General features: G+C 52.1%; 5 protein-coding genes across 5 annotated transcripts; 3 read left to right on the top strand and 2 right to left on the bottom strand.

Annotated features, from left to right (window-relative positions):
* Nucleotides 1–18: 18 nt before the first annotated feature.
* PV07_07297 (uncharacterized protein) lies at nt 19–1,392 on the bottom strand. The gene is made up of 2 exons (XM_016394365.1): nt 1,226–1,392; nt 19–1,163 (listed from the first exon to the last, which is right to left on the bottom strand). The coding sequence occupies exons 1-2, from the start codon at nt 1,281–1,283 to the stop codon at nt 304–306; spliced, it is 918 nt and encodes a 305-aa protein (XP_016247784.1). The 5' UTR covers nt 1,284–1,392; the 3' UTR covers nt 19–303.
* A 1,143-nt stretch (nt 1,393–2,535) lies between these two features.
* On the top strand, nt 2,536–4,339 carry PV07_07296 (uncharacterized protein). The gene is made up of 2 exons (XM_016394364.1): nt 2,536–3,851; nt 3,904–4,339. Exons 1-2 carry the CDS (start codon nt 2,943–2,945, stop codon nt 3,958–3,960), a joined length of 966 nt encoding a protein of 321 aa, XP_016247783.1. The 5' UTR covers nt 2,536–2,942; the 3' UTR covers nt 3,961–4,339.
* A 3,682-nt stretch (nt 4,340–8,021) lies between these two features.
* Nucleotides 8,022–10,026, top strand: PV07_07295 (uncharacterized protein; the record flags this gene model as incomplete). Its single annotated transcript, XM_016394363.1, has 2 exons — nt 8,022–8,292; nt 8,987–10,026. 2 exons carry the CDS (start codon nt 8,022–8,024, stop codon nt 10,024–10,026), a joined length of 1,311 nt encoding a protein of 436 aa, XP_016247782.1.
* Nucleotides 10,027–11,905: 1,879 nt separating this feature from the next.
* PV07_07294 (uncharacterized protein) lies at nt 11,906–13,898 on the top strand. The gene is made up of 5 exons (XM_016394362.1): nt 11,906–12,004; nt 12,073–12,107; nt 12,171–12,280; nt 12,342–12,747; nt 12,802–13,898. Exons 1-5 carry the CDS (start codon nt 11,971–11,973, stop codon nt 12,862–12,864), a joined length of 648 nt encoding a protein of 215 aa, XP_016247781.1. The 5' UTR covers nt 11,906–11,970; the 3' UTR covers nt 12,865–13,898.
* PV07_07293 (uncharacterized protein) lies at nt 12,718–14,653 on the bottom strand. The gene is made up of 2 exons (XM_016394361.1): nt 13,889–14,653; nt 12,718–13,791 (listed from the first exon to the last, which is right to left on the bottom strand). The coding sequence occupies exons 1-2, from the start codon at nt 14,280–14,282 to the stop codon at nt 12,998–13,000; spliced, it is 1,188 nt and encodes a 395-aa protein (XP_016247780.1). The 5' UTR covers nt 14,283–14,653; the 3' UTR covers nt 12,718–12,997.
* Nucleotides 14,654–14,697: the final 44 nt, after the last annotated feature.

Below are 14,697 nucleotides of genomic sequence, written 5' to 3'. Positions count from 1 at the left end.
ACACCGCAGAACGTTGAACATGGCGACGTCTTTGTATTGAATTCATGGGAGACAGTGCGTGTGTCTAGTTATTTTGTTTTGGACTATGGAAAATGGGTTTATCGAAGTCGGCCTGGAAGATCACCAATCCCGTCGCCGAGTCCATGCCTTCGTCTACAAGCCCCAGAAGACGCTCTAGCCATAGCACCCGTGTACCTTTTCCAGTCTCGAATCCGAAATGCTCGCTCGCTCGCTATGTGACCAACCATGAGAAGATTTGGAAGTCTATATGAACGGCAGAACCCGTCTCGCTCACCAGAGCTCTTAAGATTTGTCGGGGAAGCCAAAGTCGACGCCGAACGCGGGATAGACAAAACGGGTGACGCCGTTCTTGGAGATCTCGGCCAAAGAGGCAAGCTCGCTCTCGGACAGTGAGACGATTTTCTTGTTCTCGTCGATGCGAGAAGGTGTGACCGACTTGGCAAGCACAGAACTGCCTCTGGCGATGTGGTAACTCAGGAGGATGCAGCCTGGTGTGACTCCTTTCTCCTCGGCCAGCTTGACCACGTGTGGGTCTTTCATCAAGGGACTCCCCGTGCTACCGAGAGGGCTGTAGGCGGTGATGAGGATGCCTTTCTCTTTGCAGTAATCCACAATCTCTTGCTGGGGCAGTAGTGGGTGGTTCTCGATTTGGTTCGTGGCCGGAACCACCTCAACGTGGGGAAGCAGCTCCTCGAGAAATCGCTTTGAGTAGTTGGCAACGCCAATCGCCTTTGTCTTTCCGGTCTTGAGCAACTTCTCCATATCCTTGTACGTGTCGACGTGGGAACGGTCTCGGATCAGGTCCCTTGACCCATCGGGCAGTTTGGGGAATTTCTCGTCGTTGCCGTTGGGGTTCATGGCGATGGGCCAGTGTATGAGGTAGAGGTCGACGTAGTCGAGACCCAGCAGCTTCAGGCTAATGTCCAGGTTCTGCTCCACCCTCGTATGATATGTGCACCACAGCTTGGTCGTGATGAACAGGTCACTTCTGGGAATGCCCGTGGCCGCGAGACCCTCCTTGATCCCCTCGCCCACTTCTTTCTCGTTTCCGTAGACGTAGGCGCAATCGATGTGGCGGTAGCCTGACTTGATCGCATATGCGACAGCCGCGCGGACCTGACCTTCTGGGCTCTGCCATGTGCCTACACGTGTGTTAGCCAGTGCCTTACGCGGGATATTGGAGGGCAAGGTGGACAAAACATACCCAGACCCAAGGCGGGAATGGTGGCTCCAGTGTTGAGCTTGAGTGGTACGTCAACCATCGTATCAGGTGAGATGCTGTGGGATATGCTATCGTTGTCTTTGAACAACTCGCATAGGCGAATTTATTGCATCGACAGCAATGTGTTTTGGGTCGCAATGTCGTGTATTGGGGGGCAGGCGGAGGGGAAAATTATGTGGCCGGCGAAATATTTCCGATCTGGGACGATCTGCTACCCCGCAGTCTCGGGCTAATGCCCGGCCGAACCCCGAGCTGCTTAGGGACGTCCAAATGGAGCGTCCATTTTCCGGCGCACGTGAAACTGGTAGGAAACAACGATATGGGTCGCATTAGATTGCCTATCTGACGTTCGTGGTAAGCCGGTCCTGGGTGGCCAACATGCCATTCAACCTTATGCGAGTCATGCGCGCGGAGTGCTGGACAGGACACTTCTAGGTAGCATTTGATATGACGAGCGACGGATACTGGTAGATAGTTAATAGCCGATGGCCCGGGGTGGATACCATCTTCGTCCCTCCTTTCCCCACCGCCGCCTTCCTTCAGCCTCGCGGCCTTTCCTCCTGAGATTCAACAAGGAAACTCCGCCCGGACCCACCTGCCTGATTCAAAGGGTTCGAGATTCCTTCTCGAACTTCTCCTCATCTTCGTTTTTCCCTGAGGCCTGTGTTTCGAGAAAAAGAATCGCATGTTTCACTGGGACTCCATGTGAGCAGGTGTGGGTGATCAGTCAGGTCACCTGTGTTTTCGAAATGACCCCAGTTTCCGCCTATGCACTCGAGGGGTCGTGGTCTGTAACACAGCATGAGCCACTACTGTCGACTCTCCATCCCCGGGGTTGTCGACACCCCTGGCCACCTGCAATCCCTCTCATGCTGTGTAACACTGCTTGTCGACATATTTTGACTTTGTGATATATCATTTTTCTTGACTTCCTATTTTCTCTCACCGACTTTACCAAGTTCCCCTTTGCCTGCCCCGACTGGAGGGAGGCAACCAGGCACGAGGCGTGAGCGTTCAAAGGCCGAGTCACTATGGCGAAAAGACGATGGCACTGGTTCGTAAATCATAAACCAACCTGGCAAGGATACCATCCACCCGGGAAGCTCATCACGCAGGCATCTCCATCACTCTCATGATCAAAGGAATCAAGTGCTTCGGCCCGCTGTCGATGAGCAGGCTAGCGCCTCCTCCAAGCCCCATCAGCGTCCGGCCACTTCAACTCCAGCGTCCAGATGCGGTAACTTTCAGCTCTCAGCAGGGCCACCACGTCGCCTCGCTCTGGACTTATCGCGACCAGACATCTGTGTCATGCCTTTCGTGTGGGGTCAGGGTTCGCTCAATTTTTGTCTCAATGTGTGAATTGTTTGCGGGATTATTGGAGGACAACCCAGGTGTCTCCGTGAAAATTCACTCCACGCTGCCCATCACTAAATGGAGTCCTGATTGAATATGACAGTGTATATTAACCTCTAATCTTGCTTCAGAATGCTGGTTTTCACTCTACGATCACCCAGTTTTCGTCTGTTGTTTGAGTAACAACACAAATTGTCACCCAAGACGCCACCTTCCGACTATATAAGCCGGCAAGCCAGCACCTCTGTGGTTTACAACTTCTCATCTTGCCCATATACGATCTCTTCCAACAAAGACCGAGCTCTGACCCTACTTCCATACACGGCGACTCGTGCTATAATTCAAAATGTCTGCCGTTCTTCTCGACCAGGCTTCTCACCCTCCCTCCTTCCGCAATGACCGAGACGGTCTCGCTTTTGAGGCCCTTTGTGACGAGATTGAACACGCCGACATCGTAGCGGACCAAGCTCTCAAAAACCAACAGCATCACGCAGAGGAGGACGAAGGCTCTAAATTTGACGCCGAAAAGGACAAGACCCAGTTCCGCCAATATGAAACTGCCTGTGACCGGGTCAAGAACTTTTACCTCGAACAACACACCAAGCAGACAGTGGCGTACAACCTCAAGGCTCGACACAATTTCCACTCCAAGACCCGCGCCGAGATGTCCATCTGGGAAGCCATGGAGCGTCTCAACACCCTCATCGACGAGTCTGATCCCGACACCGAACTTGGACAGATCGAACATCTCCTTCAATCTGCCGAAGCCATGCGCCGTGATGGGCGGCCTCGCTGGATGCAACTCACTGGTTTGATTCACGACCTGGGCAAGCTCTTGTTCTTCTTCGATGCTGAAGGTCAATGGGACGTTGTTGGCGATACCTTCCCTGTCGGCTGTGCTTTTGATGACCGCATCATTTACGGTACCAAGTCATTCAGCGGCAACCCAGATTTCGAGAATCCGACCTACAGCACCAAAGAAGGCATCTACTCACCCGGCTGCGGTCTTGACAATGTCATGCTTTCTTGGGGCCACGACGAGTATCTCTACCATGTCGTCAAGGATCAATCAACGCTTCCCGACGAGGCGTTGGCAATGATCCGCTATCACAGCTTCTACCCATGGCATCAACAAGGCGCTTACAGAGAATTCATGAACGAGAAGGACCACGAGATGCTCAAGGCTGTCAAGAAATTCAATCCTTACGATCTCTACAGCAAGAGTGATGAACGGCCCAGTGTTGAGAAGTTGAAGGTATGTCGAACCCATATATCTTGCTACCTTGAATTCTGACGTTTCGTTTTAGCCTTATTACTTGGAACTCATCGATGAGTTTTTCCCAAAGAAGGTCATTAAGTGGTAGACTTTTCGACATTTATTCCATTTCTTTTGACTTGATTACGAGCGAGAACCATTTCCCCCTGCCGTCTGGAGTGCGACACACAGCGAGACATCCCCGAGCCTTGTGGATTTTCATCAGTTTTGTCTTACGCGGAATACCGCGATAGACACAGTCACTTGAGCGTTGCCTGGAGGTTTCGACTGCTGCCATATTTCATACAGACGGAAACAAATTACTTCGGCATCGGTGGGGATAGACCCAGCCAATGCATTTTGGACATAGAGAGGTTCACACTGCTAGAACTGAACTCCAGCCTCTCAAACGGAGTTTTGGGTCACGAATTCCTGGTCTCACAAACGAGTCCATTCTAGATTGTATCTAAGTCGCGAATTCTTCATTCTCCGATTTCGAGCCTCAGCCAACCCTTCTGACTTGCCTGCAGCAGTTCTAAACGACCGTGACCGCAAGAAGGCGCATTAGCCACATTTCACCGACTCTCTGGGAGACGGAGGCGGGTCCGATCGGCATGAAGGAATCATTGCTAAAGATTGAACTTCGAGAGCTGAGTCTGCACTAACGGAAAGGACCATGCATGCAGTTGGAGGACCCTGCATCGGTGACACCTAATGACAAGCCCTCGAACCTTGTCTTATACGAACACCGTTGCAGATTATATAAAGACGTGACCTCATCCCCACGTCTATCAGGCGATGATCTGGAGAATTGAAGGCACGGGAATTTCTTCCGCTAATTCATAAACCTGATTCAACGTTTTGGCACGCCACGGCTGGTAGCTGGCGTCGACGCTGCACCACCAAGCGGGTAAGTCTTGGTTACACAGCATATGTAGGCCCATGCATCGGCCGTGCACTGGCTTCACGCGACGTTGCACCACTTCAACGCACACATTCGCCAGCACTTCTTGTGGCCTTTCGCAGCACTTCCTGTGAGGTTTCACGACAGCGCATGCCGAATTTCGATGTGCTTCAGACGCTGTGTCCCGATCTGCCCCGGCTCAATGTTGCACTGCAGCTGCCTGCCCACGGAGAGGTGCATGGAGCGGTCGAGACGGCTTGCGTGACGCGTTCGCGGTGAGGGTGGACAAAGCCTGGGGGGACATTTCATGGCGAAAACGCCAGCGTCATCCTCGGATTGTCTTTCCCGAGGCCTCCCCCGACCGAGTGATCGAGATCCTTTTCAGGCATTCGAATTCCGACATGGCTTCAGGTGCCCAGAATAGGCAATTTTTTTCCGACGACCATTCGGAAAAGCTTTTATGTGTTAGGGGTGACGTTTCCGGGGTCATCGTTGCAGATAATGGACGCACCATGATTCGCAGCTTCTATTGGTGAGATTGTTCGGAGGACCGCAGTCCTTCTCGTGGTCACGTTACGGGGATGCAGAGGTGAGGTTTGAACCTCTTCGTCAGCGCGCGTGATTCCATCTCTATAGCCAAGACGTTCAAATGGCGTTGAAGAGGAGTATAATCCTGGTTTAAGAAGTACATTCCCATCGTCCTTAATCTGGCGTGTGTATAGGTACCGCTTCGGCTCGATCCTTGGACAACTCCAGCGCCTTCTCGATTGAAACTTGGCCCTCGAGAGTGGGCAGCGTCATCGAATTTGATGTCATCTTCCTAGCCTGGCACTGCTATGGTTCAGGACGATGTCGATCCTCGCAAAGTCGTTCACTTTCTTCCTCCAACGCCTTCAAATTCAGTTGTCGGGGGGAAGGGCAGTTTAGATCCAGCTTGATTTTGTTTCCCGGCGCGGAAAGCTGGCCGGAGGGCCTCTCGTGCAGCCTTTTGGGAACCTAAGGCTCTCAAGAGAGGACTGCCCTGCCGCCTGTTAGCAGCGTGCAGGAGACCATTCGGCTACATGCTAGTCCAGCGAAGGCCTTCTCAACGACGTCGTCGCGGAAAAGCGTTGCTGTTTCGAAACTCCTAACATCGTTCAGCGCGACTGGTTCGTCAGTATAGGTGCCAGGATCGAGCCAGCGTTGACCAAAGGAGAATGACTGATCACGCTTGCGGACGAGTGCTCCTATTATCGCCTGAAGAGGTGCCGGTCAACTTGGCGAGGAGATCACGATTAAGTGAAAGTGTCTAGATTTATGCTTACCAACCGACAAGTTGATCTTTCATCCTTGACTCTTCACTGAAACACAATTTCCAAGCTTCAATTTCCAGGTTACCGCTGGCTGTCTCACAGGCTTAGTACTCGTGGAGTCTCAGCGAAAGTCGTTGGAGGAATCCGTCGAAAAGCGGTGTGTGTACTTGCCGGGGAAACTTTGCATGGAATGGAAAGGCGTTGGAACACAAGTAACAGTGACACTGCGTGAGTGGTTAATGAGGTTTTCGCGTTTTCGAGGCAACGGAATAGGACAAGCGCTCTCCCAAGCCCGAGCGAAAGGGGAAGCCGGGAGACGGAGAGGTCATAACGAGCCGCATTCCTGACGTACTTTCAAGCATCCCAGGAGCTGGTGTCTCAAACGAGCCGAGGAGATCATTTCAGCCCTTCCGGGACGTCGGTACACGTTGAAAAATCGCGACTTCGACTAACCTGCAGCGGTACTATCAGCTTCTTCTGATGGGGAAAGCTTGGTAGACCGGACAGGCAACATTTACGTCAGTTCCTGCCAGTGGAAGGCAAACAGTTTCGGGAATTGATTGAACTGAGGTCTGCCATGTCAAAGGCCGCCAGGCAGACAACGGACACGAATCCGCCCGCGGATTGTCAATCCTGCTTCCTCCCCACTCATTGAGCCAACTGATGGTTCTGTCTTGGTATTTGTAGGATGGGTTTCCAAGAGAATGGCTCAGTTAGTAAAGTGGACACTTATGATTGATTGTGACTATCTGATTGTTCTCGAGGAGGGACATTCTGGGTCAGGCTCCGTAGGAAATGAACTTTGTTGGCAAGGTAGATGCTCTGATTCATTGAAATAACGTTCAATTTAGGGATTGCGTGGATCGGGAAACATCCGCAGCATAGAACGTCGAGGTCCAGCCTGCTCTCGCTACGTTTTATTTCTCCTCCCTTGTCTGCTCTTGCTCAAATACAAAGTCATCACACAGCTCAAATAGACACAATTACGACAGTTTGGCAACCGGCTTCTGCTGGCTGTGATTTTGCCTGTCGGTTTTCTTGACCTTGAAATATCCATGGCGGTACTTGTCAGGTCTCGTTTTCGAAGTCACCCCGTTTGGGTTCCGCCATGTGGCCACCGCATTAGTTGCAGCTTCGTCGTCGTTTACACGGTTACTAAACAGACCTTGAAGACGCCGATATTGAGGACCACATGAGAATTCTTCATACTGGGTCCATCAACTAAAGCGAGAACAATCCCTCAGGCTAAACGACAGCAGATTAATGAGATGCGTAACCCGGTCATTCGCCGAGGCGGGCTATCGCGCGCTCCCTATTTTGGCAATAAACGCGCCATCTATTCTTGTTTAGGCGATGGAGGCGGACCAGTTGGGTTAAAGCAAGGGTTGGTCCACCTATGGTGTCTGAGCATTGAAGCGCCCCTTTGGGCACCTGCCGTAAGCGATAGAAACATACGTCCCAACGTCGTGTCATCTCAAATCACTCCCGTCTACCTGCACACGTTTTAGATGTACATTTGCGCATTGCGAACTTTTCAGGGGTCTTGAGTTTCCTGCTCTCAAGCAGTCAGCCTAGTGAGCCTGATCCACCTACGAGAGAAATACCGACAGACTAATCGTCAGATCTGAGCTCCTCTCTCCTCACTATAATATCAAGCTTATGCATGAGGGCCGTACGATTTGAATACCTTGGGGCGACAAGTCTGCCACCAGGAATACAAAGAAAACACGAAACTCAACTCTTTATTAGTGATAGAGATGAGATGATCAGCACGCGTTCGCGTCTCGTCGAGGAGATATCTTACGTCCTTCGTTGGTATATAAAAACGGTCTTGTAATCTCCTTTTTATGTATTCCTGTAACTCGCAATTGAAGGACCTATCCGTCTAATCTTCAGCTCCCATTGCGTATCGCATCTTCTCGAGTTACATCACAGAACTTTTCACCGAAAAGTTCTTTCAATTTTCACTCCAACATGCCAGCCAGCGCCTTGGTTCTCTTCCCTGCCACTTCGGACGTCTCTTTCAACTTACCTTACTACGCCAACACTCACATGCCACTGGTTTCGAAACAGTGGGGCAAATACGGCCTCCGGGACTGGAAGGTGGTTGAGCTAGCCGACAGCCCCGATGGGAGTCGCCCCTACATTGTTGCGGCACTTCTAACGTGGGACTCTCTCGACGGGCTTCGTCAAGCTCTAGCTAGTGAGGAGGCTAAGGCGGTGTTCGAGGACGCTTCAAACTTCTGTAACAAGACACCCTTGTTTTTGCCTGGGGACATTGTGGGTTCTTCATAGTGGACTGCCGGTGGTCGGCTGTACGCTTCGAGCTATTTTCTGGGGGAGTGCTTATTGTGGAAAGGTCGAAATTGAACATTACTGGCTGTCAAAACTTGAGACTCGACACGATACGAGTCATAAAGAGAATATAAGACCTTTTTATGTATGAGCTCTGGAGGGCAATGAGTTGTAAACATAACGTTCCTGGAGTTTATGAAAATGGCCACTCGCAGCATTTTTGGGAATCGCCGACCTCAGCGGTAAATGAAGAGAAACTCTCGAACGGGGGTTAGAGATGGTCGTCCCGTCCTAAGACTTGAAACCCCTGTCGGACTTACAGAGGCTGGCGAGCAGCTTCCGGGTCATAGTATCGGCATATGTCTCAAACAGTCTGTCCCATGGCCGTCAATGATTAATTATCCCAGGGCGGTGAAACCAGGCCGGGAAAGTACACAACAACACACTCAGCGAGCCTGTCGTGCCAGATTTGTCAGGAAATGAGTGCATTGTGAATCAGCATGAGCCCGCTGGTGTCGAGTTACGCGGCGATGGAGAGTAGATAAAGACAGAACAATTCTTGTCTTGGGCTGTTGCCATATAATCTTGGAGACACGGTCCATCACGCATATAACAAACTATTGCTAAGTGCTCTACACCCTCAGGCCATCTCATTCATCAATTTCTGAGCCTCTTTAGAATGTCTGCAGCATTGGTTCTACTCACTGGGTCTACCGGCCACGTGGGGTATGCAAACCTTATCGAGGCATTGAAGAAAGGCTACAAAGTGCGCGCTGCTGTGCGATCGGAGTCAAAAGCTGCCACGGTCAAGAACGCCAAACCGACGCAGCCGTATCTGGGCCAGCTCACATTCACCACTGTCCCAGATATTCAGAAAGAAGGTGCCTTTGACGAGGCCGTCAAAGGGGTCGACTACGTTATCCACACTGCGTCCCCTCTACCCGTTCCTTCGGACGATGACGAGAAGAACATCATTCGACCTGCTATCAATGGAACTTTGAGCATCCTCCATTCAGCACTCAAAGAGCCTTCGATTAAGAAGGTCGTTCTTACCTCGTCCGTCGCTGCAGTCTTCCCTTCCGAGCCGGGTAAGCCGTTTGTCGTCGAGCACGTCGAGGCAGATCCCAAGGGACCATATCCCGACACCTTTTCCGCATACAGTGCCAGCAAGAAGCTGACTCTTTATCGAACCTACGACTTTATCCGTGACAACAAGCCAAAATTCAGCATCATCAACATCATGCCATCCTTCGTCATTGGCCGAAATGAACTCGCCACTACCCCTAAGGCCATCGTCTCTGGTTCGAACGCGCTCGCATTGGGCCCGCTTGTCGGGAACAAGAGTGACACTCCAACGCCATCGTTCGTGTGCCACATCGACGATGTCGCATTCGTCCACGTCGCCGCCCTAGACCCTAAGATTACCGAGAACCAGAACTTTGGTGTGAACTATACGTCAAGCAACCCCATCAACTGGGACGACGCCATCGACATCGTTAAGCGACACTTCCCTCAAGAGGTCGAAGCGGGCGTGTTCCCGCTCGGTGGCACGCTTCCTTCTGTTCACGTCCCCTTCGATGCAAGTAAGACTGAAAAAACTCTTGGACTCAAGTTTAAGGGTTATGAGGAACAAATCGTCAACCTCGCTGGATGGTATGCCCAAGCTGTTGCCAACGCCAATTAAGCGAATGGATCTGCAATCCCTGAGAGATATACGGAGCGTTCCCTGGAACACGAATATCAAACCCTGGCTGCTGGTATGAGAATAAGCAAAATATAGCTTCTACATATTCTTTCAGCTTGAAAATACCAGAAAATTCCACAACCGTGTGCGAGGGCTTAAAAGAAGTCACTCTCCTACAGAGTAGGGGAACGGCAGAACTTGCCAGCATCTACATAATCAAGTCTCTGTCAAGGTGTAGCGATCCCTCCTGGAGTGCATATTTCGTGTGAGACATACGTGGTGGGACTAACGGGCCATTTGGTGATGAATGCCAGGGCTACCCGTTCTCATGGATGCTGCAAGTACGAGTTCCAGGCTTCCGCTATCAATTTCGTTTGATTTTCCATGCTATGCAGCTCGAGAGAACAGTAATATGGCCAATGACGAGACCCGCTTCTGTGAGAGCACTATGAATGCTGCCTTTTAGTGTCAACGATACAACCCGATTACGGTATCCTTCTGTTCTAACCCGCCAGAAAGACCAGCTTACCTAGAATGGAGTTTCTCCGCCTGATACTACTTGTTTACTGAACGATGGCGACCACAAATTCATGCCGAGGCCGTCTCTATGTCTGGGAATACTCTGTCACGGATATATTAGTGATTGTGCCGTCCTCAAGACAAATCATTCTTTAGATGAAGTGCAGGATATTTCTTTGAGTGAGTGGCTCTGTTACTTAACCCTGGACTACTCTCTTCCCCAATCTCCTATCTCAGCTCGCCGTAGCTGGGGTCTAGGGCAGAGCTAAAGAATAGTAGTTCTAAACCCAGCATTGAGGGTGCTCGTCGACCATCATGGGTGTTACCACCACCGTCGACCCTGTCGCAATGGCACGGGTCACCTACCACTCGCAGACCGATTTCGCGACCGCTGAGGCGCGCGTCCGAGCGTCGCTCCAGAGAGACCCCAGATGGTTCAAGTTCCAGGACAACCCCAGTGAAACGGCCACCAATGCCGAAGAGTTTGAACGCTTCATCCGCCCCGGCATCGGGCCTCATGGGTTCATGTACTTTACCGAGATCAACCACGGCCTGTGGCTACGCTGGTTCGACATCCCCACGGCCAATGTCACCGATCCAGGGACAGGCAAGCCTCGTCATCTGCGTGCTATCCGGTTCATCATTGGAAACCCTCTCCTGGCACCCATCGTCCTCAAGCATGATCTGGACAGTGGTCTTTCCGTGCCGGCCGAGTTGTTTCTGGTCGAAAATCCAGACGGGACGGTGCACTTGACGAGATTCAGGATCGACTGTCTGATCGCAGGACACATGAATGCAAATGCTCCCTTGCAGGAGAACGCCAGATACGTTGAAGACAAGATCGATGAGCTTTGCAGGTATATTGTGGGCGATGATGAGGTTCCCCAGGCCAAATCATAAATGTTCTTATTTGAGATTAAACTGAAGAGCAGACTGCTGAGCCAAAGCTGTCATGCTCTATGCCGAAGGGCTGGGTGCCTTGACTGCTGAATTAAAATATGTCGATGCCGTTGATCTTGCCCCGTTCATCTTTGTACTCCACCTTGAATATTGTTAGTACTCCATACCACCAGAGCGGCCATAGAAGTAAGATTCGGGACCAACACCGCCGCTGGTTCTTTCTGTTTTCTGAACACCCCTTGGTCCTACCAATGCACTAGAAAGAACAGAAACTCAGACTCCTGATAATGGACGATATAGATGGATATATTGAAAGAGAAGCGTAGGGTAACTACATTCACATACCTGTCAGTGGCAGTTGCGAGCCTGTCCTTGGGATGTTTGCCGTGTTTGCCGACTTTTGCTGCGGTGCTCTAGAAATCACAACAAGTGTCCTGAACTAGCATGGACAAACAAACACCCCGCTGTCCTTCCCGTTTCTCAAACCTTCCCAGAGGGTATGCTTGAGAGGAAAAGGGATTGGAAATGGTCAAATCGACGCAAATAGCAAGGCTAGATGGTTCGTGCTTCTTTGGGCCTTTATTTCAGGTGTGGGAGACAATTGACTGACTGTCCGCTTCTGCACAGGCCTCATGCTCGCGGCCTCGGTCGACGACGAGCAGGTAAGCGTGTTCCTCTACTTCCTGAACCAGACAACGGAGACACTTACTTACCATGGAGTACAGGTCGAGACAGAGCTCGCCGAGGTCAAGTCACAGGCAAAGATGATATTCCGACGGCTGAATCGCAACTCGGAACAACAAGCAAGCATAGAATCGGGTCAATATACGTTACAGTAAGCCTGCCAATCTCGCGCTCTGGTGTCGATTCGAGAAGCATGCTCACTCCACGACCAGCTACATCATCAAAGACTCCGTCTGCTTCCTCTGCATCTGCGACCGGTCCTACCCGCGGAAGCTCGCCTTCACCTACCTCTCCGACCTGGCGCAAGAGTTCACCACCATCTACCCTTCCCAGCAATACCTCTCCGCGACGCTGCGGCCCTACGCATTCGTCGAGTTCGACACTTTTATCCAGAGAACCAAAAAGACGTATCAAGACAGCCGGGCCAGCGCGAACCTGGACAAGCTGAACGACGAGCTAAAGGACGTGACCAAGGTCATGACGAAGAACATTGAGGATCTGCTATATCGGGGCGACAGTCTGGAGAGGATGGGTGAGATGTCCGGGCGACTGAGAGAAGACAGCAAGAAGTACAGGAAAGCAGCGGTGCGGATCAATTGGGAGTTGATGTTGAAACAGGTTTGTTGGACGGGCTCCAGTTGAAGAATTGTCGGTGCTGACTTCCACACCCAGTACGGGCCTTTTGCTGGTCTTGGCCTGATCATCCTTCTTTTCATCATCTGGAGGTTTTGGTGATCAGGGCGTCCTGACCAACTTAGGGTGGTTTGCATGAACACGAGCATACGACATCCCACTGGGACCAGCTCCCAGAAGACTATTGTCGGCGCGATCTTGGGGTGGCCTGTTCCACGGCAGCTAGCACGCCGACTTAGATTTCATCTTCTTCCTCGTCAAAATCATCCTCAACACCCATATCGTACAAGATCCGCCCACCGTCGCCGGCACCGCCGCCCGCTTTCTGAGCTTCGAAATACGGCAGCACCACCCCTTCCCGCTCGAGACGCTGTCGTTCTGTCAGTCCCAGTTCGAAGGTCATGCCCGAGAGCTCCTCCACGGCTTCTTCATCCGATTTGCGGAACAAGGGGTGGTCATCCAGTAGAGTGACAATCTCCCGAAACGGCTGGCCTTCGCCCTTCTTCGCCGCGTTTCCAGACGTAGGCAAGAAGAACCACTCCCTGACTCCCCGGCCACTTCTCCTGCGATGCTCCAATTCCAACACAAGACCGCGCTCGTCCTGATTCAATTTCGTCAGAGGCTTCGGCTTGAGACCTATAACCACGCCCTCAGTTTCTTCTGGGAGGCCAAACGATGGCGCAGCGAGGGATTTTGACTGCGCAGACTTTTCGGCGAGGAGGATTGGGAGCGAATGCACCGTTATGACGGTGGTGGCGAGGTATGACAGGAGTGAGAGTGGTGACGGCGAGTACGATGTTGACAGCGCCGCCGATGAGAGTGGCGAGGGAGGCGGAGATGGTAAGGGGACGTCGGTGTGATACACCGCGACTAATGAGATCTGCGGGCTCTCTCCTTGGTCCGCACCTTTCGTCTGAAGCGCCGGTGGCTGGAGTAGAGAGGAGAGCAATGCGGTCAGGTTGAGATTCGACGTCGGCTGGATGGAGAGGGATGCCAGTGTTGTCAGGGAGTCAATCATGATCAAAAACCCTGCGCATTCGCTCGAGGATTAGTATTGAACACCATACATCGTTCTCCAAGAAGCCTGGGGAAGTCCAGGATAGAACAATGACAAAGGAAGACGTACTTTTCCCTCCACTCCGCCGAAGAACATCGCCCACCTCCCTCGCGATCTTCTCTCCCACTCCCAACCCCCTGCCATGCCCCTGTAGCCGCGCCTGCCCCCCTCCGTCCTCACAATACCGGTAACAAGGCACGAAGTAGTCCGCGCCGACGGGCTTCGCGAACGTCTCAAACCCCAAGACCACCACCACAACGCCCCCACCGCCCCCGGTCATTCCCGCCCGCCTCGACAGCCGCGCCCGCCGGAGGTACTCGCGCGTCAGCGGCCGCGCGGGCTGCTCGAGCGTGTCGAGCACCAGCGTGAACGGCGAGGTCTGCGCGTGCTGCTGCGACAGCAGCTTGGAGATGAGGAGGAGGTTGTGCGTGCGCCGGTGCGGAAGGAGGGCTGTGTGGGACATTGTGCTGCGCTTCTCGGTCTCCTATGTCCCTTCCTCCCTCACTCTCTTTTCTTTCTCCCCCTTGCCTTTGCCGTTGTAGGCTTTCTTGTCTTTTGAGGCTTGGAAAATGGAGGGAGCTAGTGGATAACGGGTAGATCGATAAAAGGAAAGAGGAGTTGGGTAGAAATGGATTGTGAATACCGTTGTCTGGGGGAGAGAGGGGTTCAGCCTGATCAGGACGGGTCCTAGATCTCAAAACCGTGCCCGGTCTTCTCGCTCCAGCCTAGTCACGCTTCTTCGTTCCTTCTTCCACTTCTTTCAGACGTGATATAACCTGCAGATCGTCAAGAGCCGCTGAATTTCCTTGCCCTTTCGATGCTGCAGAGTCAAACCGCAAGGCTCAAAGGCACAGAGTGGATGAGGGTCCCAAATTTTC

This window comes from Cladophialophora immunda, assembly GCF_000835495.1.
Source record: "Cladophialophora immunda strain CBS 83496 unplaced genomic scaffold supercont1.4, whole genome shotgun sequence".
Classification (NCBI taxonomy): Eukaryota; Fungi; Ascomycota; class Eurotiomycetes; order Chaetothyriales; family Herpotrichiellaceae; genus Cladophialophora; species Cladophialophora immunda.
This window is presented reverse-complemented; position numbering and strand designations above follow the sequence as displayed.

What these genes read in the sequence shown, in the direction of transcription:
- PV07_07293 (XM_016394361.1), bottom strand. Translation starts at nt 14,282, where the DNA reads ATGTCCCACACAGCCCTCCTTCCGCACCGGCGCACGCACAACCTCCTC. An exon ending in TCGGCGGAGTGGAGGGAAAA is followed by an intron (nt 13,792 to 13,888) that starts GTACGTCTTCCT and finishes GCGAATGCGCAG; the next exon opens with GGTTTTTGATCATGATTGAC.
- PV07_07296 (XM_016394364.1), top strand. Translation starts at nt 2,943, where the DNA reads ATGTCTGCCGTTCTTCTCGACCAGGCTTCTCACCCTCCCTCCTTCCGC. An exon ending in CCAGTGTTGAGAAGTTGAAG is followed by an intron (nt 3,852 to 3,903) that starts GTATGTCGAACC and finishes GTTTCGTTTTAG; the next exon opens with CCTTATTACTTGGAACTCAT.
- PV07_07297 (XM_016394365.1), bottom strand. Translation starts at nt 1,283, where the DNA reads ATGGTTGACGTACCACTCAAGCTCAACACTGGAGCCACCATTCCCGCC. An exon ending in CATTCCCGCCTTGGGTCTGG is followed by an intron (nt 1,164 to 1,225) that starts GTATGTTTTGTC and finishes ACACACGTGTAG; the next exon opens with GCACATGGCAGAGCCCAGAA.
- PV07_07294 (XM_016394362.1), top strand. Translation starts at nt 11,971, where the DNA reads ATGGTCAAATCGACGCAAATAGCAAGGCTAGATG. An exon ending in TCGGGTCAATATACGTTACA is followed by an intron (nt 12,281 to 12,341) that starts GTAAGCCTGCCA and finishes CTCCACGACCAG; the next exon opens with CTACATCATCAAAGACTCCG. An exon ending in GGGAGTTGATGTTGAAACAG is followed by an intron (nt 12,748 to 12,801) that starts GTTTGTTGGACG and finishes TTCCACACCCAG; the next exon opens with TACGGGCCTTTTGCTGGTCT.